Source organism: Orycteropus afer, unplaced genomic scaffold (genome assembly GCF_000298275.1).
Source record: "Orycteropus afer afer isolate SDZICR_OR568_19922 unplaced genomic scaffold, OryAfe1.0 scaffold00144, whole genome shotgun sequence".
Lineage (NCBI taxonomy): Eukaryota > Metazoa > Chordata > Mammalia > Tubulidentata > Orycteropodidae > Orycteropus > Orycteropus afer.
In genome coordinates, this window is record NW_006921731.1 from 2,266,565 (window position 1) to 2,282,752 (window position 16,188).

At 45.9% G+C, this 16,188-nt stretch overlaps 1 protein-coding gene across 1 annotated transcript in view; it reads left to right on the forward strand.

Annotated features, from left to right (window-relative positions):
• The first annotated feature begins 521 nt into the window (after positions 1-521).
• Positions 522-16,188, forward strand: part of LHFPL4 (LHFPL tetraspan subfamily member 4) — a 28,295-nt gene continuing 12,628 nt past the window's right edge. Inside the window, exons 1-2 of the mRNA XM_042781652.1 lie at positions 522-546; positions 1,569-1,976. Of these exons, the coding sequence (XP_042637586.1) occupies positions 1,571-1,976 (406 nt within the window). The 5' untranslated portion in view covers positions 522-546; positions 1,569-1,570. The remainder of the gene's footprint in view (positions 547-1,568; positions 1,977-16,188) is intronic.

A 16,188-nucleotide genomic window follows, 5' to 3' on the forward strand; every position in this document is an offset into this window, starting at 1 on the left:
GGCATGGGCTGCTAACAGTTTAGGGGTTTCCCTTTCCCAGGGGATTGGCAGTTTCCTAGGAGATTCTGGAAATCTTCAACGCCTTCAAGACCCAAAAGATTGGAAATGTAATGGTGGAACTTCAGGCACTGTCAGGGGTTGTAGCGGAAGTCATTTGGGGCCAAGAGACCCAGTTCAAATTCTGTCCAATAACCCCCCGTTTGCCCCTTCCCTGTTCTCATAGGCTTGCGGGGACCCACAGCCCCACAAGTCAGGCTGGAGCAAGAGTATCCCCCAAATCAATGTGTCTTGCTGTGAAAGGGCTTGCTGCTCTGTCTGGGGGAGCCGGGAGCCCGGGGCCGTGCGGGTAGCTCCGGAGGAATGTAGAGCCCGGAGTGCCTCCTCCCAGCTCCTCCCCGCCCCGCCAGCTCGCGGCGGGAGCGCGCCTCCGCTGGCCAGGCTGGGACACGAGAGCGCGCGCCTCAGCGCGGGAGCGCGCCCCGGGAGAACCCGAGCAAGATGGAGGCCGCGTCGAGGCCGCCGCCTGGGCCCAGGCAGCCGCTGCTGGGAGCGCCGAGCCGCAGCGCCTAGGCGGTGCCAGTCTCGGACCTGCTGGCCCCGACCCAGCCCAGGTTGGTCTCCCTGCACCTCGTTCCCGTACCCGCAGCCTCCAGGGCGTCCGGCCTGGGCACGGGGCAATAGCCCCCCCTACCCGGGCCCTACCCGGACCCGGCCGCTCTCCGCGCCCCGGGGCCAGTCCTTCTTCACCGCCCGCCCCCTGTGGCCCAGGTTGCCCTCCGGGCCAGTTCCGTCGTCCCCTTGGCCTGGAAAGCCCCTCACCCCAGCCCTTACCCGCCAAGCTTAAGCTCCCCCAGCCTACATCCAGCCCTAGCTTCGAGGAGCTCCCCCACCCGGTGTCCAGACCTTGCGGTCCAGCGCCCGACTCCCCTCTAGCCTCATCCCAATTCCACCACTTCACCCTCTTAGACCTTACACTAGCCCCTAGTCCCTTTCCTAGCCCCCATATCACCTTCCTAACCCCTGAGTACCAGCTCCTATGCCTTACCCCCTCATAGAAGCGCCCACCCCTCTCTCCAGAGCCCCTTTTTAGACACCCAATACCAGAGCTCCTACTCCTAATCCCAGCCCCCAAATTCCCTATATGCAGCCCCTCTGCTAATCTTCCAATACCGGGCCCCAACCTCCATTCCATCCCCGCATAATCCCCTCCTACTCCCACAATACCAGCCCCTAAGCCTCCTCCCCAACTCCCCCATGACCGCTTTCTAGCCCCTTTCCCATTCCAGCCCCCCAACTTTCACAGACCCTTTACTAGGCCCCCTAAAAGAGATCTTTGCTAGTACCCTCAGACACCGCCCCAACACTCTCATGACCCCCTTCTAGCCACCCCCATACTAGTCCCTAGCACTTCCCCGCCCCCCAGCTTTGCCCCAGGCCCGGGCCTCACGAGTTTCTTGGTTCAGGGACGCCTCTCGCGTGTGTCCCCAGCTCCCGCCCGCAGCCCAGCCGCCCGTCCCGGGCCGGCGGCCCCCTCCAGCCACCGCCGCCGCCGGCCCCGCCCCCGGGCACCATGCTGCCCTCTCAGGAGGCCTCCAAGCTCTACCACGAGCACTACATGCGGAACTCGCGGGCCATCGGCGTGCTGTGGGCCATCTTCACCATCTGCTTCGCCATCATCAACGTGGTGGTCTTCATCCAGCCCTACTGGGTGGGCGACAGCGTGAGCACCCCCAAGCCTGGCTACTTCGGCCTCTTCCACTACTGCGTGGGCAGCGGGCTAGCTGGCCGCGAGCTCACTTGCCGCGGCTCCTTCACCGACTTCAGCACCATTCCGTCCGGCGCTTTCAAGGCGGCCGCCTTCTTCGTGCTGCTCTCCATGGTGCTGATCCTCGGCTGCATCACCTGCTTTGCGCTTTTCTTCTTCTGCAACACGGCCACGGTCTACAAGATCTGCGCCTGGATGCAGCTTTTAGCAGGTAGGGTGAGGGGTGAGAGCGGGACCCCCAGACAAGGTTCCAGGAACGGGGGCTCTTTCCTGCCAGGTCCTTCTCTGGAGTCAGAGGTAGGCTCTGCTCCTCTAAGACACTCATCTCCTTGGCTGACCCTCAGCAGCCACTGGGAGAGGGGATTCAGTGAGAGACACCTTGGGGCTGGGTCAGAGCCTTAGAACTAGGTCTTTGGGTCTGTGTGCCAGGATATGATTAGACTGCATTTATTGGTGGGTTAGCATTATTCTAGCATTACTGAGGATCTCTGTTTATTGTGCTGTCTTAGGGGATATATTTGTGTGAGTGAGGAGTTACTCTAGGGATGATTAGTTTCTGCTGTGTTATAAGGAGCAATCAAGAATCAAGATATCTGGCTTTAACCTTTTACTTACTGACATTAACAACTTGGCATCTCACTTCACTTCCCTGAGTCTGTTTCCTCGTCTATAAAACAGTGGAGAGGACTACAAGAGGACAAATGAAAGAGTACCTTGTAAATTGTAAAGTGCTGTGATAAGAGAAGAGGAAGATGTCTACAGTGTCCAGCCAGTGTTTGAGATGCAGGTGATTACAGCATCTGGCAACATGGGTCTCTGGAGGGCAGATTTCCACAGCAGCCTCCCCACACTCAGTGCAGGAAGGGTTCTTGTGCCTTGCTTAATGGGAATGAGTGCCTGGGACCTCGGAAATGTTTGGCTAAGATGGTAATCTTACCCTAAGAATCAGAGAAAGGACTTTTGGGAATAAGAAATGCTGAGACAATTTTCCAGGATCAATTAGAGTCCCCCACCCCATCTCCAAGCACCTTTCAAAAGAAGACAAATTTTGAAGATTCAGCAACTTGAGCATTTACCTAATTGCAGACAAGGATAAAAGTTGGGCTGGGGAAAGTGGGGCCAGGGATGACAGGGGTGGAGGAGGAGAGCTGGTGAAGGCTAGAAAAAGTTGGGGGACTTCCAGGGATGAGAAAGAGGAGGGAAATGCAATGTTCATGCAGTCCTTCAAAATAGACCCATTGGAGGTGAGTATAGTATCACTCACCGATAATTTCACCACTCAAAACAGTGTAAGGAATTATTTTGAGAGCATGGGGTGCATTATCTTGAACATCTTCATTGAGGGGAAACCTCCATGTTTTAAAGGACGAATCAGATTTTTGGAAATAAGGTGGGTGATCAAATGGAGGATTGTCAGTTGGTGGTGTATGGGAATAGAGCATGAGGCTGGTTTCCTTCCCCAAGAAAACTTTTACAAATGCAGGGAAGAATTGTTGCCCCATTGGAAAAATTGCCCAAGCTCACAAAAGGACTACTTTGAAGAGAGAAGTGCCTTATTCATAGGTGGGCATTGTAATGGGCTTGTTTCAAATCCATCTCATCCCCCTCAATTTAGATATGGGTCTTTCCAAATCTTTGAAGAGGGTGTGAAAGGAGAATTCTAAGGGGTGTGTGTGTGTGTGTGTGTGTGTGTATTTCTTTATATTCCTCAGTGGTACCCAGATAGATGGATATTAGGTTCTTCCATTCCATTCTTCTTCCAAAGGCAAACTGGAAAGAATATAAACTCATCTGGAACCTCCAATTCCTCAGGCTTAATTTGGAGTCTGTAGGTGGGTTGCTGACTTCTTGGTCCTCAAATATCTGTAATCCATGTGAATTTAATACTGGGCATTTTGTGAACTTTCCAGCAACCCTATGTAATCTTAGAATTTCAAAGATCTTAGAGATAATCTCCTTCAAGCCCTACCCCCTACATACACATTTTAGAAAGAAGAAATAGCCTAGTGAAGTAAAGGGATTGTCCAAAGTCATGTAGCCAGTAAGGGAGTAAACTAGGATTGTTGTTGTTGTCGTTGTTATGTACCATTGAGTCGGACCCGACTCATAGCGACCACTCCTTGGGTTTCCGAGGCAGTATCACTATGGAAGTAGATTGCCCCATCTTCCTTCCGAGGAGTGGCTGGTGGGTTTGAGCCGCCAGCCTTCTAGTTAGCAGTCAAGTGCCTTAGGCACTATGCTACCAGAGCTCCCAAACTAGGATTAGGCTTAGATTTTTGATTCCTGGCCCTATGTTCTTTCCCTAATGTTATTGCCTCAGGGCTTATGGAAGCAGTTGGTAGAATTGTGCAGTTTGTTCCATTTTTCTTAGAGGTTTTCTCTCTGGGTAAGGGACCAATTCATTTTGTGTAATAAAGTGACACTAGGCCAGAGGCCAAAGGCCAGAGCACTGGACCAGGAGTCACAGGATGGGGGGCTGACTTGGCTCTCTCTGCTCGTGACTCACCATGCTGTGGTAAACATGTCTTTTTAGCTTAAGTCTCAATTTCTTATCTGTACAGTGGATTAGTTTAAAGAATCTCTTTTGGCCGTGTAGGGCTTCTAGAATAACTCTTTCACCAATGTAATTCCATTGAGAAAGAAAGACATCAGTCATCCAGAGGAACTACAGAGAAGCAAAGGGCCTGCTCTGTGTCAGATAAGAACTAGAATGCCTGTCTTAGGATTCTCAGTCCAGTGAACTTTAACTCAAGTATTTTCCAAAACCCTAAACCAAACCCACTGCCACTGAGTTGATTCCTACTCATAGTGACCCCCATTGGGTTTTTGAGGTGGTAAAGCTTTTGGAAGTAGATTGCCCAGTCTTGCAAGTATTTTGCTAAATGCAGAACACTGGTCCATTGGGAAAATGCAAGGAAGCATTTACTCCTTTGTTTATTCCTCACATGCTTTGTGATCATGCCTATGCTGCATACTGCAATACTGACATACCTAAGATACCATCTCTGTCCTCAAGAAGCTCAAGTCTATAAAATGCAGTCCCTGTTCTTAGGAACCTTACCCTCTAGTTGGGTCACTGTATTGGTTAGCATCTATCAGTAGCAAGTGAGATAAACCCAACTTAAATTGGCTTAAATAGGGTAAAATAAAATAAAGAGGGTAGGGTTTATTGACTCACATAATTTCAAAGCCAAGACTGTTTGGCTTCAGACATGGATAGATTTAGGTACTCAAATAATGCCATTAAAAATTTGTCTCTCTCCATTTCTTGGTTCCTCTGTGTTGGTTTCATTTTAAGTCTACTTTTCTCACTAAGGTGGCAGGCAAGGCCACTAGCAGTTCTTAATTTACATTGCCTTAGCCTGTGGAAGACAAACACTGTTTTCCAGTGGTTCCAGCAAAAGTTCCAGGGCTGATTCTCATTGGTCTAGCTTTGGTCCAGAGACCACCTCTGGATTAATCATTGACTTTATCTAAGGCCTGGGTCACATGCCCATCCCTGGAACACATGGACTGGTAGTGGAGAAACGTCAGCTCCCACAAGGGAAAATCAAGTGTGACCCCTGGAAGAATGGGGATATATAGGTAACACAAGTGCAGACAGAAGCTTCCCCCTGGGCAGTCTGAACACTAATGTGTGCTGGGCTATAAGTGCTATGGAAACCCAGAGGAATAGAGGGGACTTCTGGCTTAGTTGGGAGCTGATGCTTGAGCTGGCAAGGTGCTGACAAAGGTGATGTGTGGAAAAGCATTCTGAATGGAGCGGGAGATCATGGGTGCAACGACAGAGGTGAGAAAGCCACATCTGGCTTGAGTGTGACATCCACCTAGGCAAGGAGTGAGAGTATAGGCCAGGAAGGAATGAAGGGCCACAGTGTGCAAGGCTTTGAATGCCAGATCAAGGGATTTGGATTTGTAATCACAAGCAGGTGGAAGCTACTACTATTGTTACTATTATTCAAGAAAAATAGTTAGCATTTCTTTACTATGTACTGGAACATTTTACCTGCATAATATTATTTAATCCTCACCATAATCCCACATGGGAGCTCTGATAGCATAGTGCCTAAGGCACTTGACTGCTAACTAGAAGGCTGGCGGTTCAAACCCACCAGCCACTCCTTGGAAGGAAGATGGGGCAATCTACTTCCATAGTGATACTGCCTTGGAAACCCAAGGAGGGGTCACTATGAGTTGGGTCTGACTCGACGGCACATACCAACAATAACATAATCCCACATGGTAGGTATATTATCATTATTTTATAGATGAGAAAACTGAGTCTCAAAGAGGATAAGTCATTTGCCCAAGGTCTACTACTTGTCAGTGGTGGAATTTGGATTTTCACTTGATTTGTCTGACTTTAAAGCCCAAGCTTTTGGTTAGAGGAGGATTAATGATGTGCATACTGGCAGGATGAGTTTGCCAGAAAAGTTGAATGATAAGTAGAGAGACTAGCTCTTTAAGGAATTAGGAATCAACTTTTCAGGCCCTTTCAGGTTATCTCCACTACTCCTTACCTAGTGTTTTCCATTTACTGAGTACATACAGTGTACCAGATTCTATGCTAGACATTTTCACATTCATTAAGTCATTTAATCTTCATCAGTTAAAATATTTAAAGTTTAATATCCCCATTGTACAGGTGAGGAAACTGAGGCTCAGTGAGACCATATGACCTGCTAAGGTCACCTAGTTGGTAAGTGATAAGGGACAAAGAGAAACATCTGTAGTCATAGGGTGAGACTTGAGCCTAGATCCCTCCTATTTCCCCCACGGAAAGATAATTCTGACCACAACTCACTCACTACTGAGGACTTACTATGCCAGGCACTGCCCTGGTGCTGAGGTCACAGCAGAAAACAGAGGGTGTGAAGTACAGTGGAAGCTGGAAGAGTCTGAGGGAAATGAGTGGCAGCAGAGATGTGGTTGGTGTGATTCAGAAGTGAGCATGTTGCAGCCTCTGGATGTGTGTCCGTAGTCACCTGGGTCTCTGGGCTGGAAGCAGCAATCACAGGAGCCCCCTTATCAGTGTAGCTTAGAGTATACATCCACAATCCTCTCCATTTTCTTAGGTTTTGTTTCAGATTTGATTTGGGGTTGTATTCATCCAGTGAGTGTTGTATGTACATGACACTGCTTAGAACAAAACAAAATAAAACAAAAAAAACAAAACCCACTGCTATTGAGTTGATTCCAATTCATAGCAACTCCCAATGGGTTTCCAAGGCTGTAAATCTTTAGGGAAGTCGATTGCCTCATTCTCCACCCATGGAGCAGCTGGTGGATTTGAACCATTGACCTTCTGGTTAACAGCCAAATGCCTTACTCACTATACCACCAAAGCACATTTTCTGCTTAGGACAGTGGGGGAATTTCCTTCCTTCGTTCCCTCCTTTCCTCCCTCATGCTCTTTCTTCCTCCCTCTGACTCTTCCTTTGTACTTTCCTTCTTCTACTCTCTTCTTCCTCCCCTCCTTCCTGTTTGGCTCCCTCTCTCTCCCTCTCTCCTTCCTGTCTTTCTCACATCAATCCTTTACTGAAGGCCTCCTATGTTTGTCAGGCACTGTGCTAAGCTCTGGTAATCCTGAGTAAGAGTCCTTGCCTCCAGGGAGCTCATGGTCTACCGAGAAAGGCAGGAAAGAAAACAGATCATCACAATGTAGTACGATACATGAAATGATGGAGTCATGCACAGGGTATTCGTAGGGGCATCAAGGAGATTCTAACCCAGACAAGGACAGCCAGGAAAGTCTTCAACATTAGAGCTGAGTCTCAAAGGATGAGTAGGAGCCCTGTTGGTGCAATGGTGAAGCCCTTGACTGCTAACCAAAAGGTTGGCCGTTCAAGCCTGCCCAGGGGCTCTATGGGAAAAAGACCTGGGGATTTATTCCTACAAATTACAGCCTAAAAAACCCCTTGGGAAGTTCTGTTTTGTCACGTGGGGTCACAATGAGTTGAAATCAACTCTGCGGCACTTAGCAACAAGTCAAAGGGGGAGGGCAAGGCAAGCAAAAAGAGCCAGCGTAATCAAAGGCATGAAGGTGAGAAACAGCCTGGTGTATTTTGAGGACAACAAGCAGTTGGGACAAGGAGAGGTAAGAATTAAGACTGGTGAGGTGGGTAAGAGCTGGATCACAGAGACCTTATAAACCACGATAAGGAGTTTGGACTTCATCCTTAGGAAGAGGGTAGTTGTTGAAGGATTCTATTTTAATTTGTCCAAACTTTCATTTACTTTTTTTAAAAGTTAATACATGTGTGATATAAAATTAACAAGGTTAAATGTTATACAGTTAAGCATAAACCTCCTTCCCACCATTAACCTTAATGTCCCCATTCTTCTCCTAGGGGTAGCCACTATCACCCATTTCTTGAGTATCCATTCTGAGAAATTGCATAAATATACAAGCAAACATATATACAGTACTTTTTATACAAATGGCATATTATTTATCTATTGCTGCATGCAAGCAAGTTACCTCAAAACTTTGTGGCTTAAAGCAAGAAATATTCATTATCTCAGTTTCTGTGTATCACAGGAATTGAGGAGCAACGTAGATGGTTGGTTCTGGCTTAGGGTCTTTCATAAAGTTGCAGTCAAGAGGTCAGCTGAGGCTACAGTCATAGAAGGTTGACTAGGGCTAGATGATCCACTTCTGAACTCACTCATGTGGCTGTTGGCTGGAGGCCTCAGTTCCTCCCCAGATAGGCCCCCATAGAGCAGCTGAGCATCCTCATGACATGGCAGTTGGCTTCTCCCTGAATGAATAGATAAAAAGAGAGATCAAGGAAGAAGACACACTACCTTTGATGTCCTAATCCCAGATATCACAAACCATCACTTCTGCCATACTCTATTTATTAGAATCAAGTTATTAAAGTCAACCCACACTTAAGAGGTAGAGAATTAAGCTTCTCCAGTGGAAGGGAGGAGTGTAAAGAATTTGAGAGCATATTTAAAAGGCATCACAAACTAAACATACTAAACATTTGTTTCTGTGTCTTGCTTTTCTTTTTAAATAATATATCTCAGAGATTGTTCCATATCAGCACACAAATAGCTACCTCTTTCTTAAAAGCTTCATAATATACTTTTATGTAGATGTGTCATAATTTATTTAACCAATGAGGGACATTTAAGTTATTTACAATATTTTGCTATAACAATGCTGCAGTGGATGATTTGGTATATAAGTAATTTGATACATATGTAAGTATAAGGATAAAATAAATCTCTAGAAGAGGAATTGCTGGATTAAATGGTATATATGTTTGCAGTGTTGATAGATCTAGCCGTAGTGTCCTCCACAGAGGTTGTACTAAGTTATACTCCCACCAGCAATGTATGAAGTGCAAGTTTCTCCACATCCTTGCCAACTCAATGTGTTATCAAACATTTTATCTTTGCCAATCTCATGGGTGAAAAATGCTCTCTTATAGTAGTAATTGGGAGCTCTGGTAGCATAGTGGCTAAGGCACTTGACTGCTAACCAGAAAGCTGGCGGTTCAAACCTACCAGCCACTCCTCGGAAGGAAGGTTGGGCAATCCCACTTCCATAGTGATACTGCCTCGGAAACCCAAGGAGGGGTCGCTATGAGTCAGGGCTGACGCGACGGCACATAACAACAACAACAACATAGTAGTAATTTGCCTTTCTCTTATTATGATGAATGAGGTTGAGTACCTTTTTTTTCCCCCATAAACTTTTAGTTCCTATACACTTTTCTGTCAAGTCAGTGGTATTGCTCCTCATTGATTTGTAACTCTTTATATAAAGAAAGTCAGCCCTTTATGATATGAGTTACAAGTATTGTTTCCCAGCTTATCTTTTGATTTTGCCTGTGATGTTTTCCCTATGGTGAAAATTTTTTTTTTTTTTTCTAAATATTAGTGGATCATGAGTTCTCTCCTTTATGACTCCTGGGTTTAAGGTCATACCTAGAAAGGCCTTGAAGTGTTTTAAGCATGGAAGAAACACAACCCAATTTGATTGTTGATGGAGAAAGAGGTTGGAATGTCAAGAGGACAATTTTTATTCTGAAAGCTTCTTATTTTTGTCTTTTTCTGTTAATTTCATGTCAATATCAAACTTATTTTAATCCCAGAGCAGCTGAATGGCAGAATGAGAGCCCTGAATCAGGACCATGTGCCTGGCACATAGTAAGGGTTTTCTAAGTGTGTTGAAGGAAAGAATGATGATATCTTATTCAAGCCCTAGCTCCACCACCCACTCTTATGGAGGCAGCATAGTTCAGTGCCCAGATGACTTGAGTTAGAATCCTGACTATGCCAATTCCAGCTGAGTGTTCTTAGGAAGGCTGCATAATTTCTGAGTCTCTGTTCCCTCACCTGTAAAATGGGCACAGTTGTAGTAACTACCTCACAAGGTTGCTGAAAGATTAATTGTGTATATGTGTGCAGACCCTGTCACAAAGTAAACCTTCAATAAATGTTAGTGATTGTTATTAGTTGCTATGTGATCTGGGTCAAAATATTGAGTTCAACATTCCATGATCTGTGCTTGAACAGGGAGGAAAGCTGGAAAGGTGGGAAGAGTCGGGAGATGAGCTTGGAGAAGTAGGGCTGGTTATGGAGATCCTTGAAAGTTGGGTCTTGGAGTGTGGGTGATGAGCAGCCACTTTTAGGCATGAGAATGACCAGGTCCCAATGTGGATTTAGAAAGATGACTTGGGTGACTGCTGTGGAGAATGGGTCTGGTGGAGGTCTGACGGGAGGCAGAGGGTGTCCAGGGAGGAGATTGTGGCCATAGTCCAGGAGGGAGATGATAAGGCTGAGAGAGGGAGAGGGGGAGAAAGATTGGAGATTTATTCAGGAGATCAATTGGATGTGTGGAAGGTGAGGAAAAGGCATGTTTTATGGATGACTCCCAATTTCCACCATGGAAGATTGACTCTCTGGAGTGACATTTACAAAGGATGCAGGAAGAAGAGCAGGTTTAGGGTGGAGAGGAGGAAGATCAGTCTTGGAAATGTTGAATTTGAGGTCCCTTTGATGGAGTCCTGGATAGTGCAAATGGTTAAGTGTTTGACGACTAACCGAAGGATTGATGATTTGAATACAACCAGAGGAGCCTCAGAAGAAAGGCCTGGCTACCCGCTTCTGAAAGGGCATAGTCTTGAAAACTTTATGGAGCAGTTCTGCTCTGATACATTGGGTTGCCATGAGTCAGAATCAACTTGACAGCAACGGGTAACTGGTATGAGAAATGCAAGGAATCTCTGGGTGGTGCAAATAATTAAGTGTTTGGCCACCATCCAAAAGGTTGATGGTTTGGACCCACCCAAATATGCCTTGGAAGAAAGGCCTGGGGATCTACTTCTGAAAACTCAGTTACTGAAAACCTTCTGGAGCACAGTTCTGCTCTGATACACATGAGGTCGCCATGAGTCGGAACTGATGAGATGACAACTGTTTTTGTTTGTTTTTAGTCTATGGGATATGCAAGAGGAAAGGTCCAACAAGCAATTGGGTATTTGAATCTGGAGTTAAGAGATAGGTCTTGACTAGAGAGAGAGTTCTGCAGCAGCATCATAGGCATCTGAGTGTGGGTGAGATGGCCCAGCGAGAATGTGTGGAGGGAGAAGAGACAAAGTAGAGAACGCCAGCCTTTAAGGAGGAAGATGAGGCAGTCTGCTTCCATAACAATTTACAGCCTTGAAAACCCAATTGCTGTTGCTGTTAGGTGCCATGGGGTCGTCTTCGACTCATAGCAACCCTGTGTACAGCTGAATGAAACACTGCCCTGTTCTGTGCCAGCCCCTTGATCCCTGCTATACCTGAGCCCATCATCACAGCCACTATGTCAATCCATCTCATTGAGGGCCTTCCCCTTTTTCATTGACCCTCCACTTTACCAAGCTGAAAACCCAATAGAGCAGTTCTATTCTATCTTATAGGGTCACTATGAGTTGGAATCATTTTGACAGCAGTGGGTTTTTTTGGGGTGGGCAGAAGGAGAATGAGAAAAGGAGACTGAGAGAGAAGAGCTAGAGCAGGAGGAGGCAAATAGAGAAACTAAGACTGTCAGCCTCTAAAAAGGAACCTGTCTAGAAAAGCAAAAGGTGGACAAGGATGGAGTCACCTGGAAGGGCCTTGTCCAGCACTGGAGGGAACCAGACAGGATGTGGGGAGACCAATGGGAAGCTTCTGACCAAATCTTAGAGATGGGTGTGGCCGAGCTGTATAGGGCCGAGTGATGGGAGGATGGGGAAGAGGAGTGCATCCAAAAGTCATTAAGAGGCTGTGGGCTCAGTGCAGGCTGAGCCTGAGGGTGGGGGACAAGAGTAAACTATTACCAAATAACTATGCACTAAGTGTAGGTGTTCCATACCTCAATAACAGCATCTATGATACAGTCTTCCCAGCTAAACTGTGAACTTCTCAAGATCAGGAACCATGAGCTGAGAAGGGAATGACTTAAAAGAAGTGTGTCCCAGGCAGAGGGAACCATTGGTGCAAAGGCCTGGAGTGGGAATGGACTTGACATGTTTTAAGGGATTCAGGAAGGAGGCCAGGACAAGGTGTTGGGGTTTTATTCTAAGTACAGTGAGAAGCTTTTGGGGGGCATTTAAGCTGGGAGCAATACGATCTATGTGTTTGAAAAATCATTCTGGATGGTGAGTAGGGAATAGACTATGATGGGACAAAGCTGGAAGCAGAGAAAGTAGTTAGGTGGCAACTGCAGCCACGCAGGAAAGAGGTTAGGATGACTTAGAGGAAAGTGGTAGCAGTGGAGATGGAGAGAAAGGGTCAGATTCTGGATGTTTTTTGGAGGTCGAGCCAATCAGCCTTGCAAATAGCCTAGATGTGGGAGGTAGGGATAGGTAGGATTCAGTGTTCCTCCCAGGTTTTGGCCCCGGCATCTGGGTGATTGGAGGTGGATGGAGTCTTCTTCCAGAGGTCCTGGGTTGATGAGAGGCACTAGTATTGGCCCTAGACCTCAAACCTATGGAGTCACAGGCTGACTGTTAGGATGGACCCAGCCTCCCTTGTAAAGAAGGCCCTGCCCTGTGCGACCAGGAACAGAGATGAACGCTGATATCTGGGAGGGAGGGTCATAGGACAAGCATTTCTGCCACTTCATCATTTGTCCTCCCTGTCAGTTGGTTCTCACTACAGCTCCCCACTGCACCTGGCTCTAGGGAAGCAATTTCCTCTGAAAGCTGTGGTCCCAGTGCAGACACAAACCCTTCCCTGGCTCCCCAACCCCAAAGCCTGGTCATTTCCAGAAAAACCTTGGTAAACATGAAGGAGAATACAAGCAGCCAATAGTATATTCTCCGTTACACTGAGTCTCTGTACAGCTCCCCTTTTCTAAGATTTTATTGCTCTTTGTTCTCTGTAGAAAAGTTGAAGATGAGAAAAATTACACCCATAATCTCGCTCTACCAGAGATAGTTTTTCTTAACTGCTGGATCTGTGTTCACAAGTCTATGCTATACACAGCCTTTGTTGTGTTCTTGTTGATGTGTGTCGCAGAGTCAATTCCAACTGGGAGCTCTGGTGGTGTACTGCCTAAGGCATTTGACTACTAACCAGAAGGCTGGCAGTTCAAACCTAGCCATGAGTATTTTCTTAGGATAAATTCCTAGAAACGGGCAAGCTCAGTCAAAAGGGGGATTTTCATTTTTATGTTTCTGAGATCAACCCATTATTTCTACAAGTCACATGTGGTCTGTGCCTTGTCATTCTTTAATTCTTTGTTGATTTAATTGTTATATTCCTAGTGAGTGAAAATCTTATTAGTTGTCTACTTATTAGTATAGTCACTTATTAGTAGTTGACTGCTCACACCCACCTTAAGGTTTCAATAGATAATATATATATTCATGTGGTTCAAAATTCAAAAGGTACAACAGATGATCAGTGAAAATCTTCCTTCTGCACCTGTCATCCAGTCACCCACTTCTGCCTAGAAGCAACCAGTATTATGAGTGTCTTATACATCTTTCCAGAAATATTTTATGGATGTGCTAGTAAGTACACATACCCACGCAAACAGATACACACACCATTACTTCCCTTTTTACAGGAATGGTAACATTGTACCATGTATGACCTTGCTTTTCTCTTAACAGTGTATCCAGTGTTGATTCCACCTCAGCATGTAAGGAGCTTCCCCATTCTCTTTAGGACTGCATAGCATGCCAGGCATTGCATAGGGATGCTAGCTGTTGTTGTTGTTGTTATGTGCCGTCGAGTCGGCCCCGACTCATAGCGACCCCTCCTTGGGTTTCCGAGGCAGTATCACTACGGAAGTAGGATTGCCCAACCTTCCTTCTGAGGAGTGGCTGGTGGGTTTGAACCGCCAGCCTTCTGGTTAGCGGTCAAGTGCTTTAGCCACTATGCTACCAGAGCTAACATTATCTAATTGGTTACCTCTGGTGGGCACTTCGGTTATTTCCAGTGTTTACTTGATCCATACAATGGTATGCAACTTTTTAAGTCAACTTTTATTGAAGTAAAACATACTCAGAGATGAGCACAAAATTCCTAAGTCTGCAGCTTTAAGAACTTTCACAAAGTGAACACACCTATTGAAATAGCATTCAGATCAAGAACCTCATGGCTTTTCCAATTATTACCTCTAGAGGTTTCATTTTTCCCATTATATTTTCTACCAGCATTATAATTGTCAGATTCATCCAAGTTGTGGCATGCAGTAACCATTTGCCTGTCCTTGTAGCTGTATAGTATTTCATTGAGTCAAAATGCCACAATTTATTAACAATGTATTGTTAATAGTCCTTTGGATTGTTTGGGTCTATGAATAAAGCTTCTATGGATCTTCTAGTACATGTCTTCTGGTGAACACATTACACATTGCAGTTGGGTATACCCAAGAAGAAGACGGCTAGTTCCTAGGGGTGATGGCGTAGGTTCTGCCTCAGAGATACTGTGGCCAGCAGCTTCCTGAGGCTTTGATGTACTGTGCCAAGTTACTCTCCCATGTGCGCCCCTTTTAATTTGTAGGTTTTTTCCTTCCCTTGCTGAGGAGGCCCTACCACATAGATCCTCTGGAGACTTGTGGTTTGTGTGGGGCCCAAAGGGTCCTCTTTGTACTTTGGGTGTCCCCTCTTTGGCCTCCAGGCACCTTAAGCAGCTGGGCACTGATCTTTCTGCCCCACAGAGGGGCACAGATGGTCAGGTCTTGCTGAACTTCCATCTGCAAGGCCTGGGTGAGAAAGTCCCACGCTAGAAAAAGGAGGTGGCAGATCAGAGAAGCCACATCAGGAGAGGGGTGAGTTGGGGACTCTTAGGAGTTGGCTCTGGGACAGGAAGCCCCAGACATCCAGTCTGATCTCAGTAGTTGGTGGCACCTGACTGGCAGACAAGGAGCCAGCCAGAAGAGCCAAAACACAGGCTTCCTTTTTTTTTTTTTTTTGCTTGGAGTGCCCCGCTAAACAGACATCTTTGGAGGATAAAGCAAACAAACAAAAAATCAAACCTGCTGCTGTTGAGTCGATTCCAGCTCATAGTGACCCCCCTTGGGTTTCCAATGAGGTAAATATTTATGGAAGTAGATTGCTTCATCTTCCTTCCATGGAACAGCTGGTGGGCTTGAACTGCCAACCTTCTGGTTTGTAGTCAAAGGCTGTAGGCACTGCGCCAATAGAACTCTTTTCTTGAGGATAGTGTAACCATATTTTGATGAAACACTATTAAAATGCATCATTAAAAGCTTTATATAAAGGCAAGTGTACAGCACAAGCTTTACAGAAAACAAATACCTAAGTATAAAGGAGTTTTTTTTCTCTTGCTTATTCTTTACCATTTCTTAGTCTCATCCTAGTTTTATTCCCCAAGCAAAAGTACTGCTCTTCCTTTTAACCCTAATCCTTTCTTAATTATTTCTTAAAAGCTTAAGAGTATTTTATGGCCTGAACTAGGTGAAGAGGATTGGGCATAATAATGTAGTTATTATTATTATTGTGATAAATACTTATGTAACAAATCATTTGCCTTTTCAACATTCTCCACATGTACAACTCCCTGGCATTGTTTGTCATATTGTTCAACCATTACCATTTTCTGTTTCCAAATATTCCCATCACCCTTGATGGAAGGAAGCTGTGTCCCCTAAGCAGTGAGGCCCCTTTCCCCTCTCTCCTGCTCACCCCTGCTAACCACTAATAAACTTGAGTCCCATACAATTTAATGTAGTTTTTGATGATGAAGGTAATATATGCAGATGGTAAACACTTTCGACAGTACAGGAAGGCATAGAGCGAAAGGTAGGTAACTCTCTCTCTCTTCCTCCTCTCTTCTCCCAGGCCCACTTCTCAGGGGTTACCCTCCTTAACACTCACAGATACACAGAAATCTGCATCCTTCCAAAAATGTTTATAGATGTGCAAGTTATACATGTAGATATGTGTATCTTTTGAAAATATAATGTT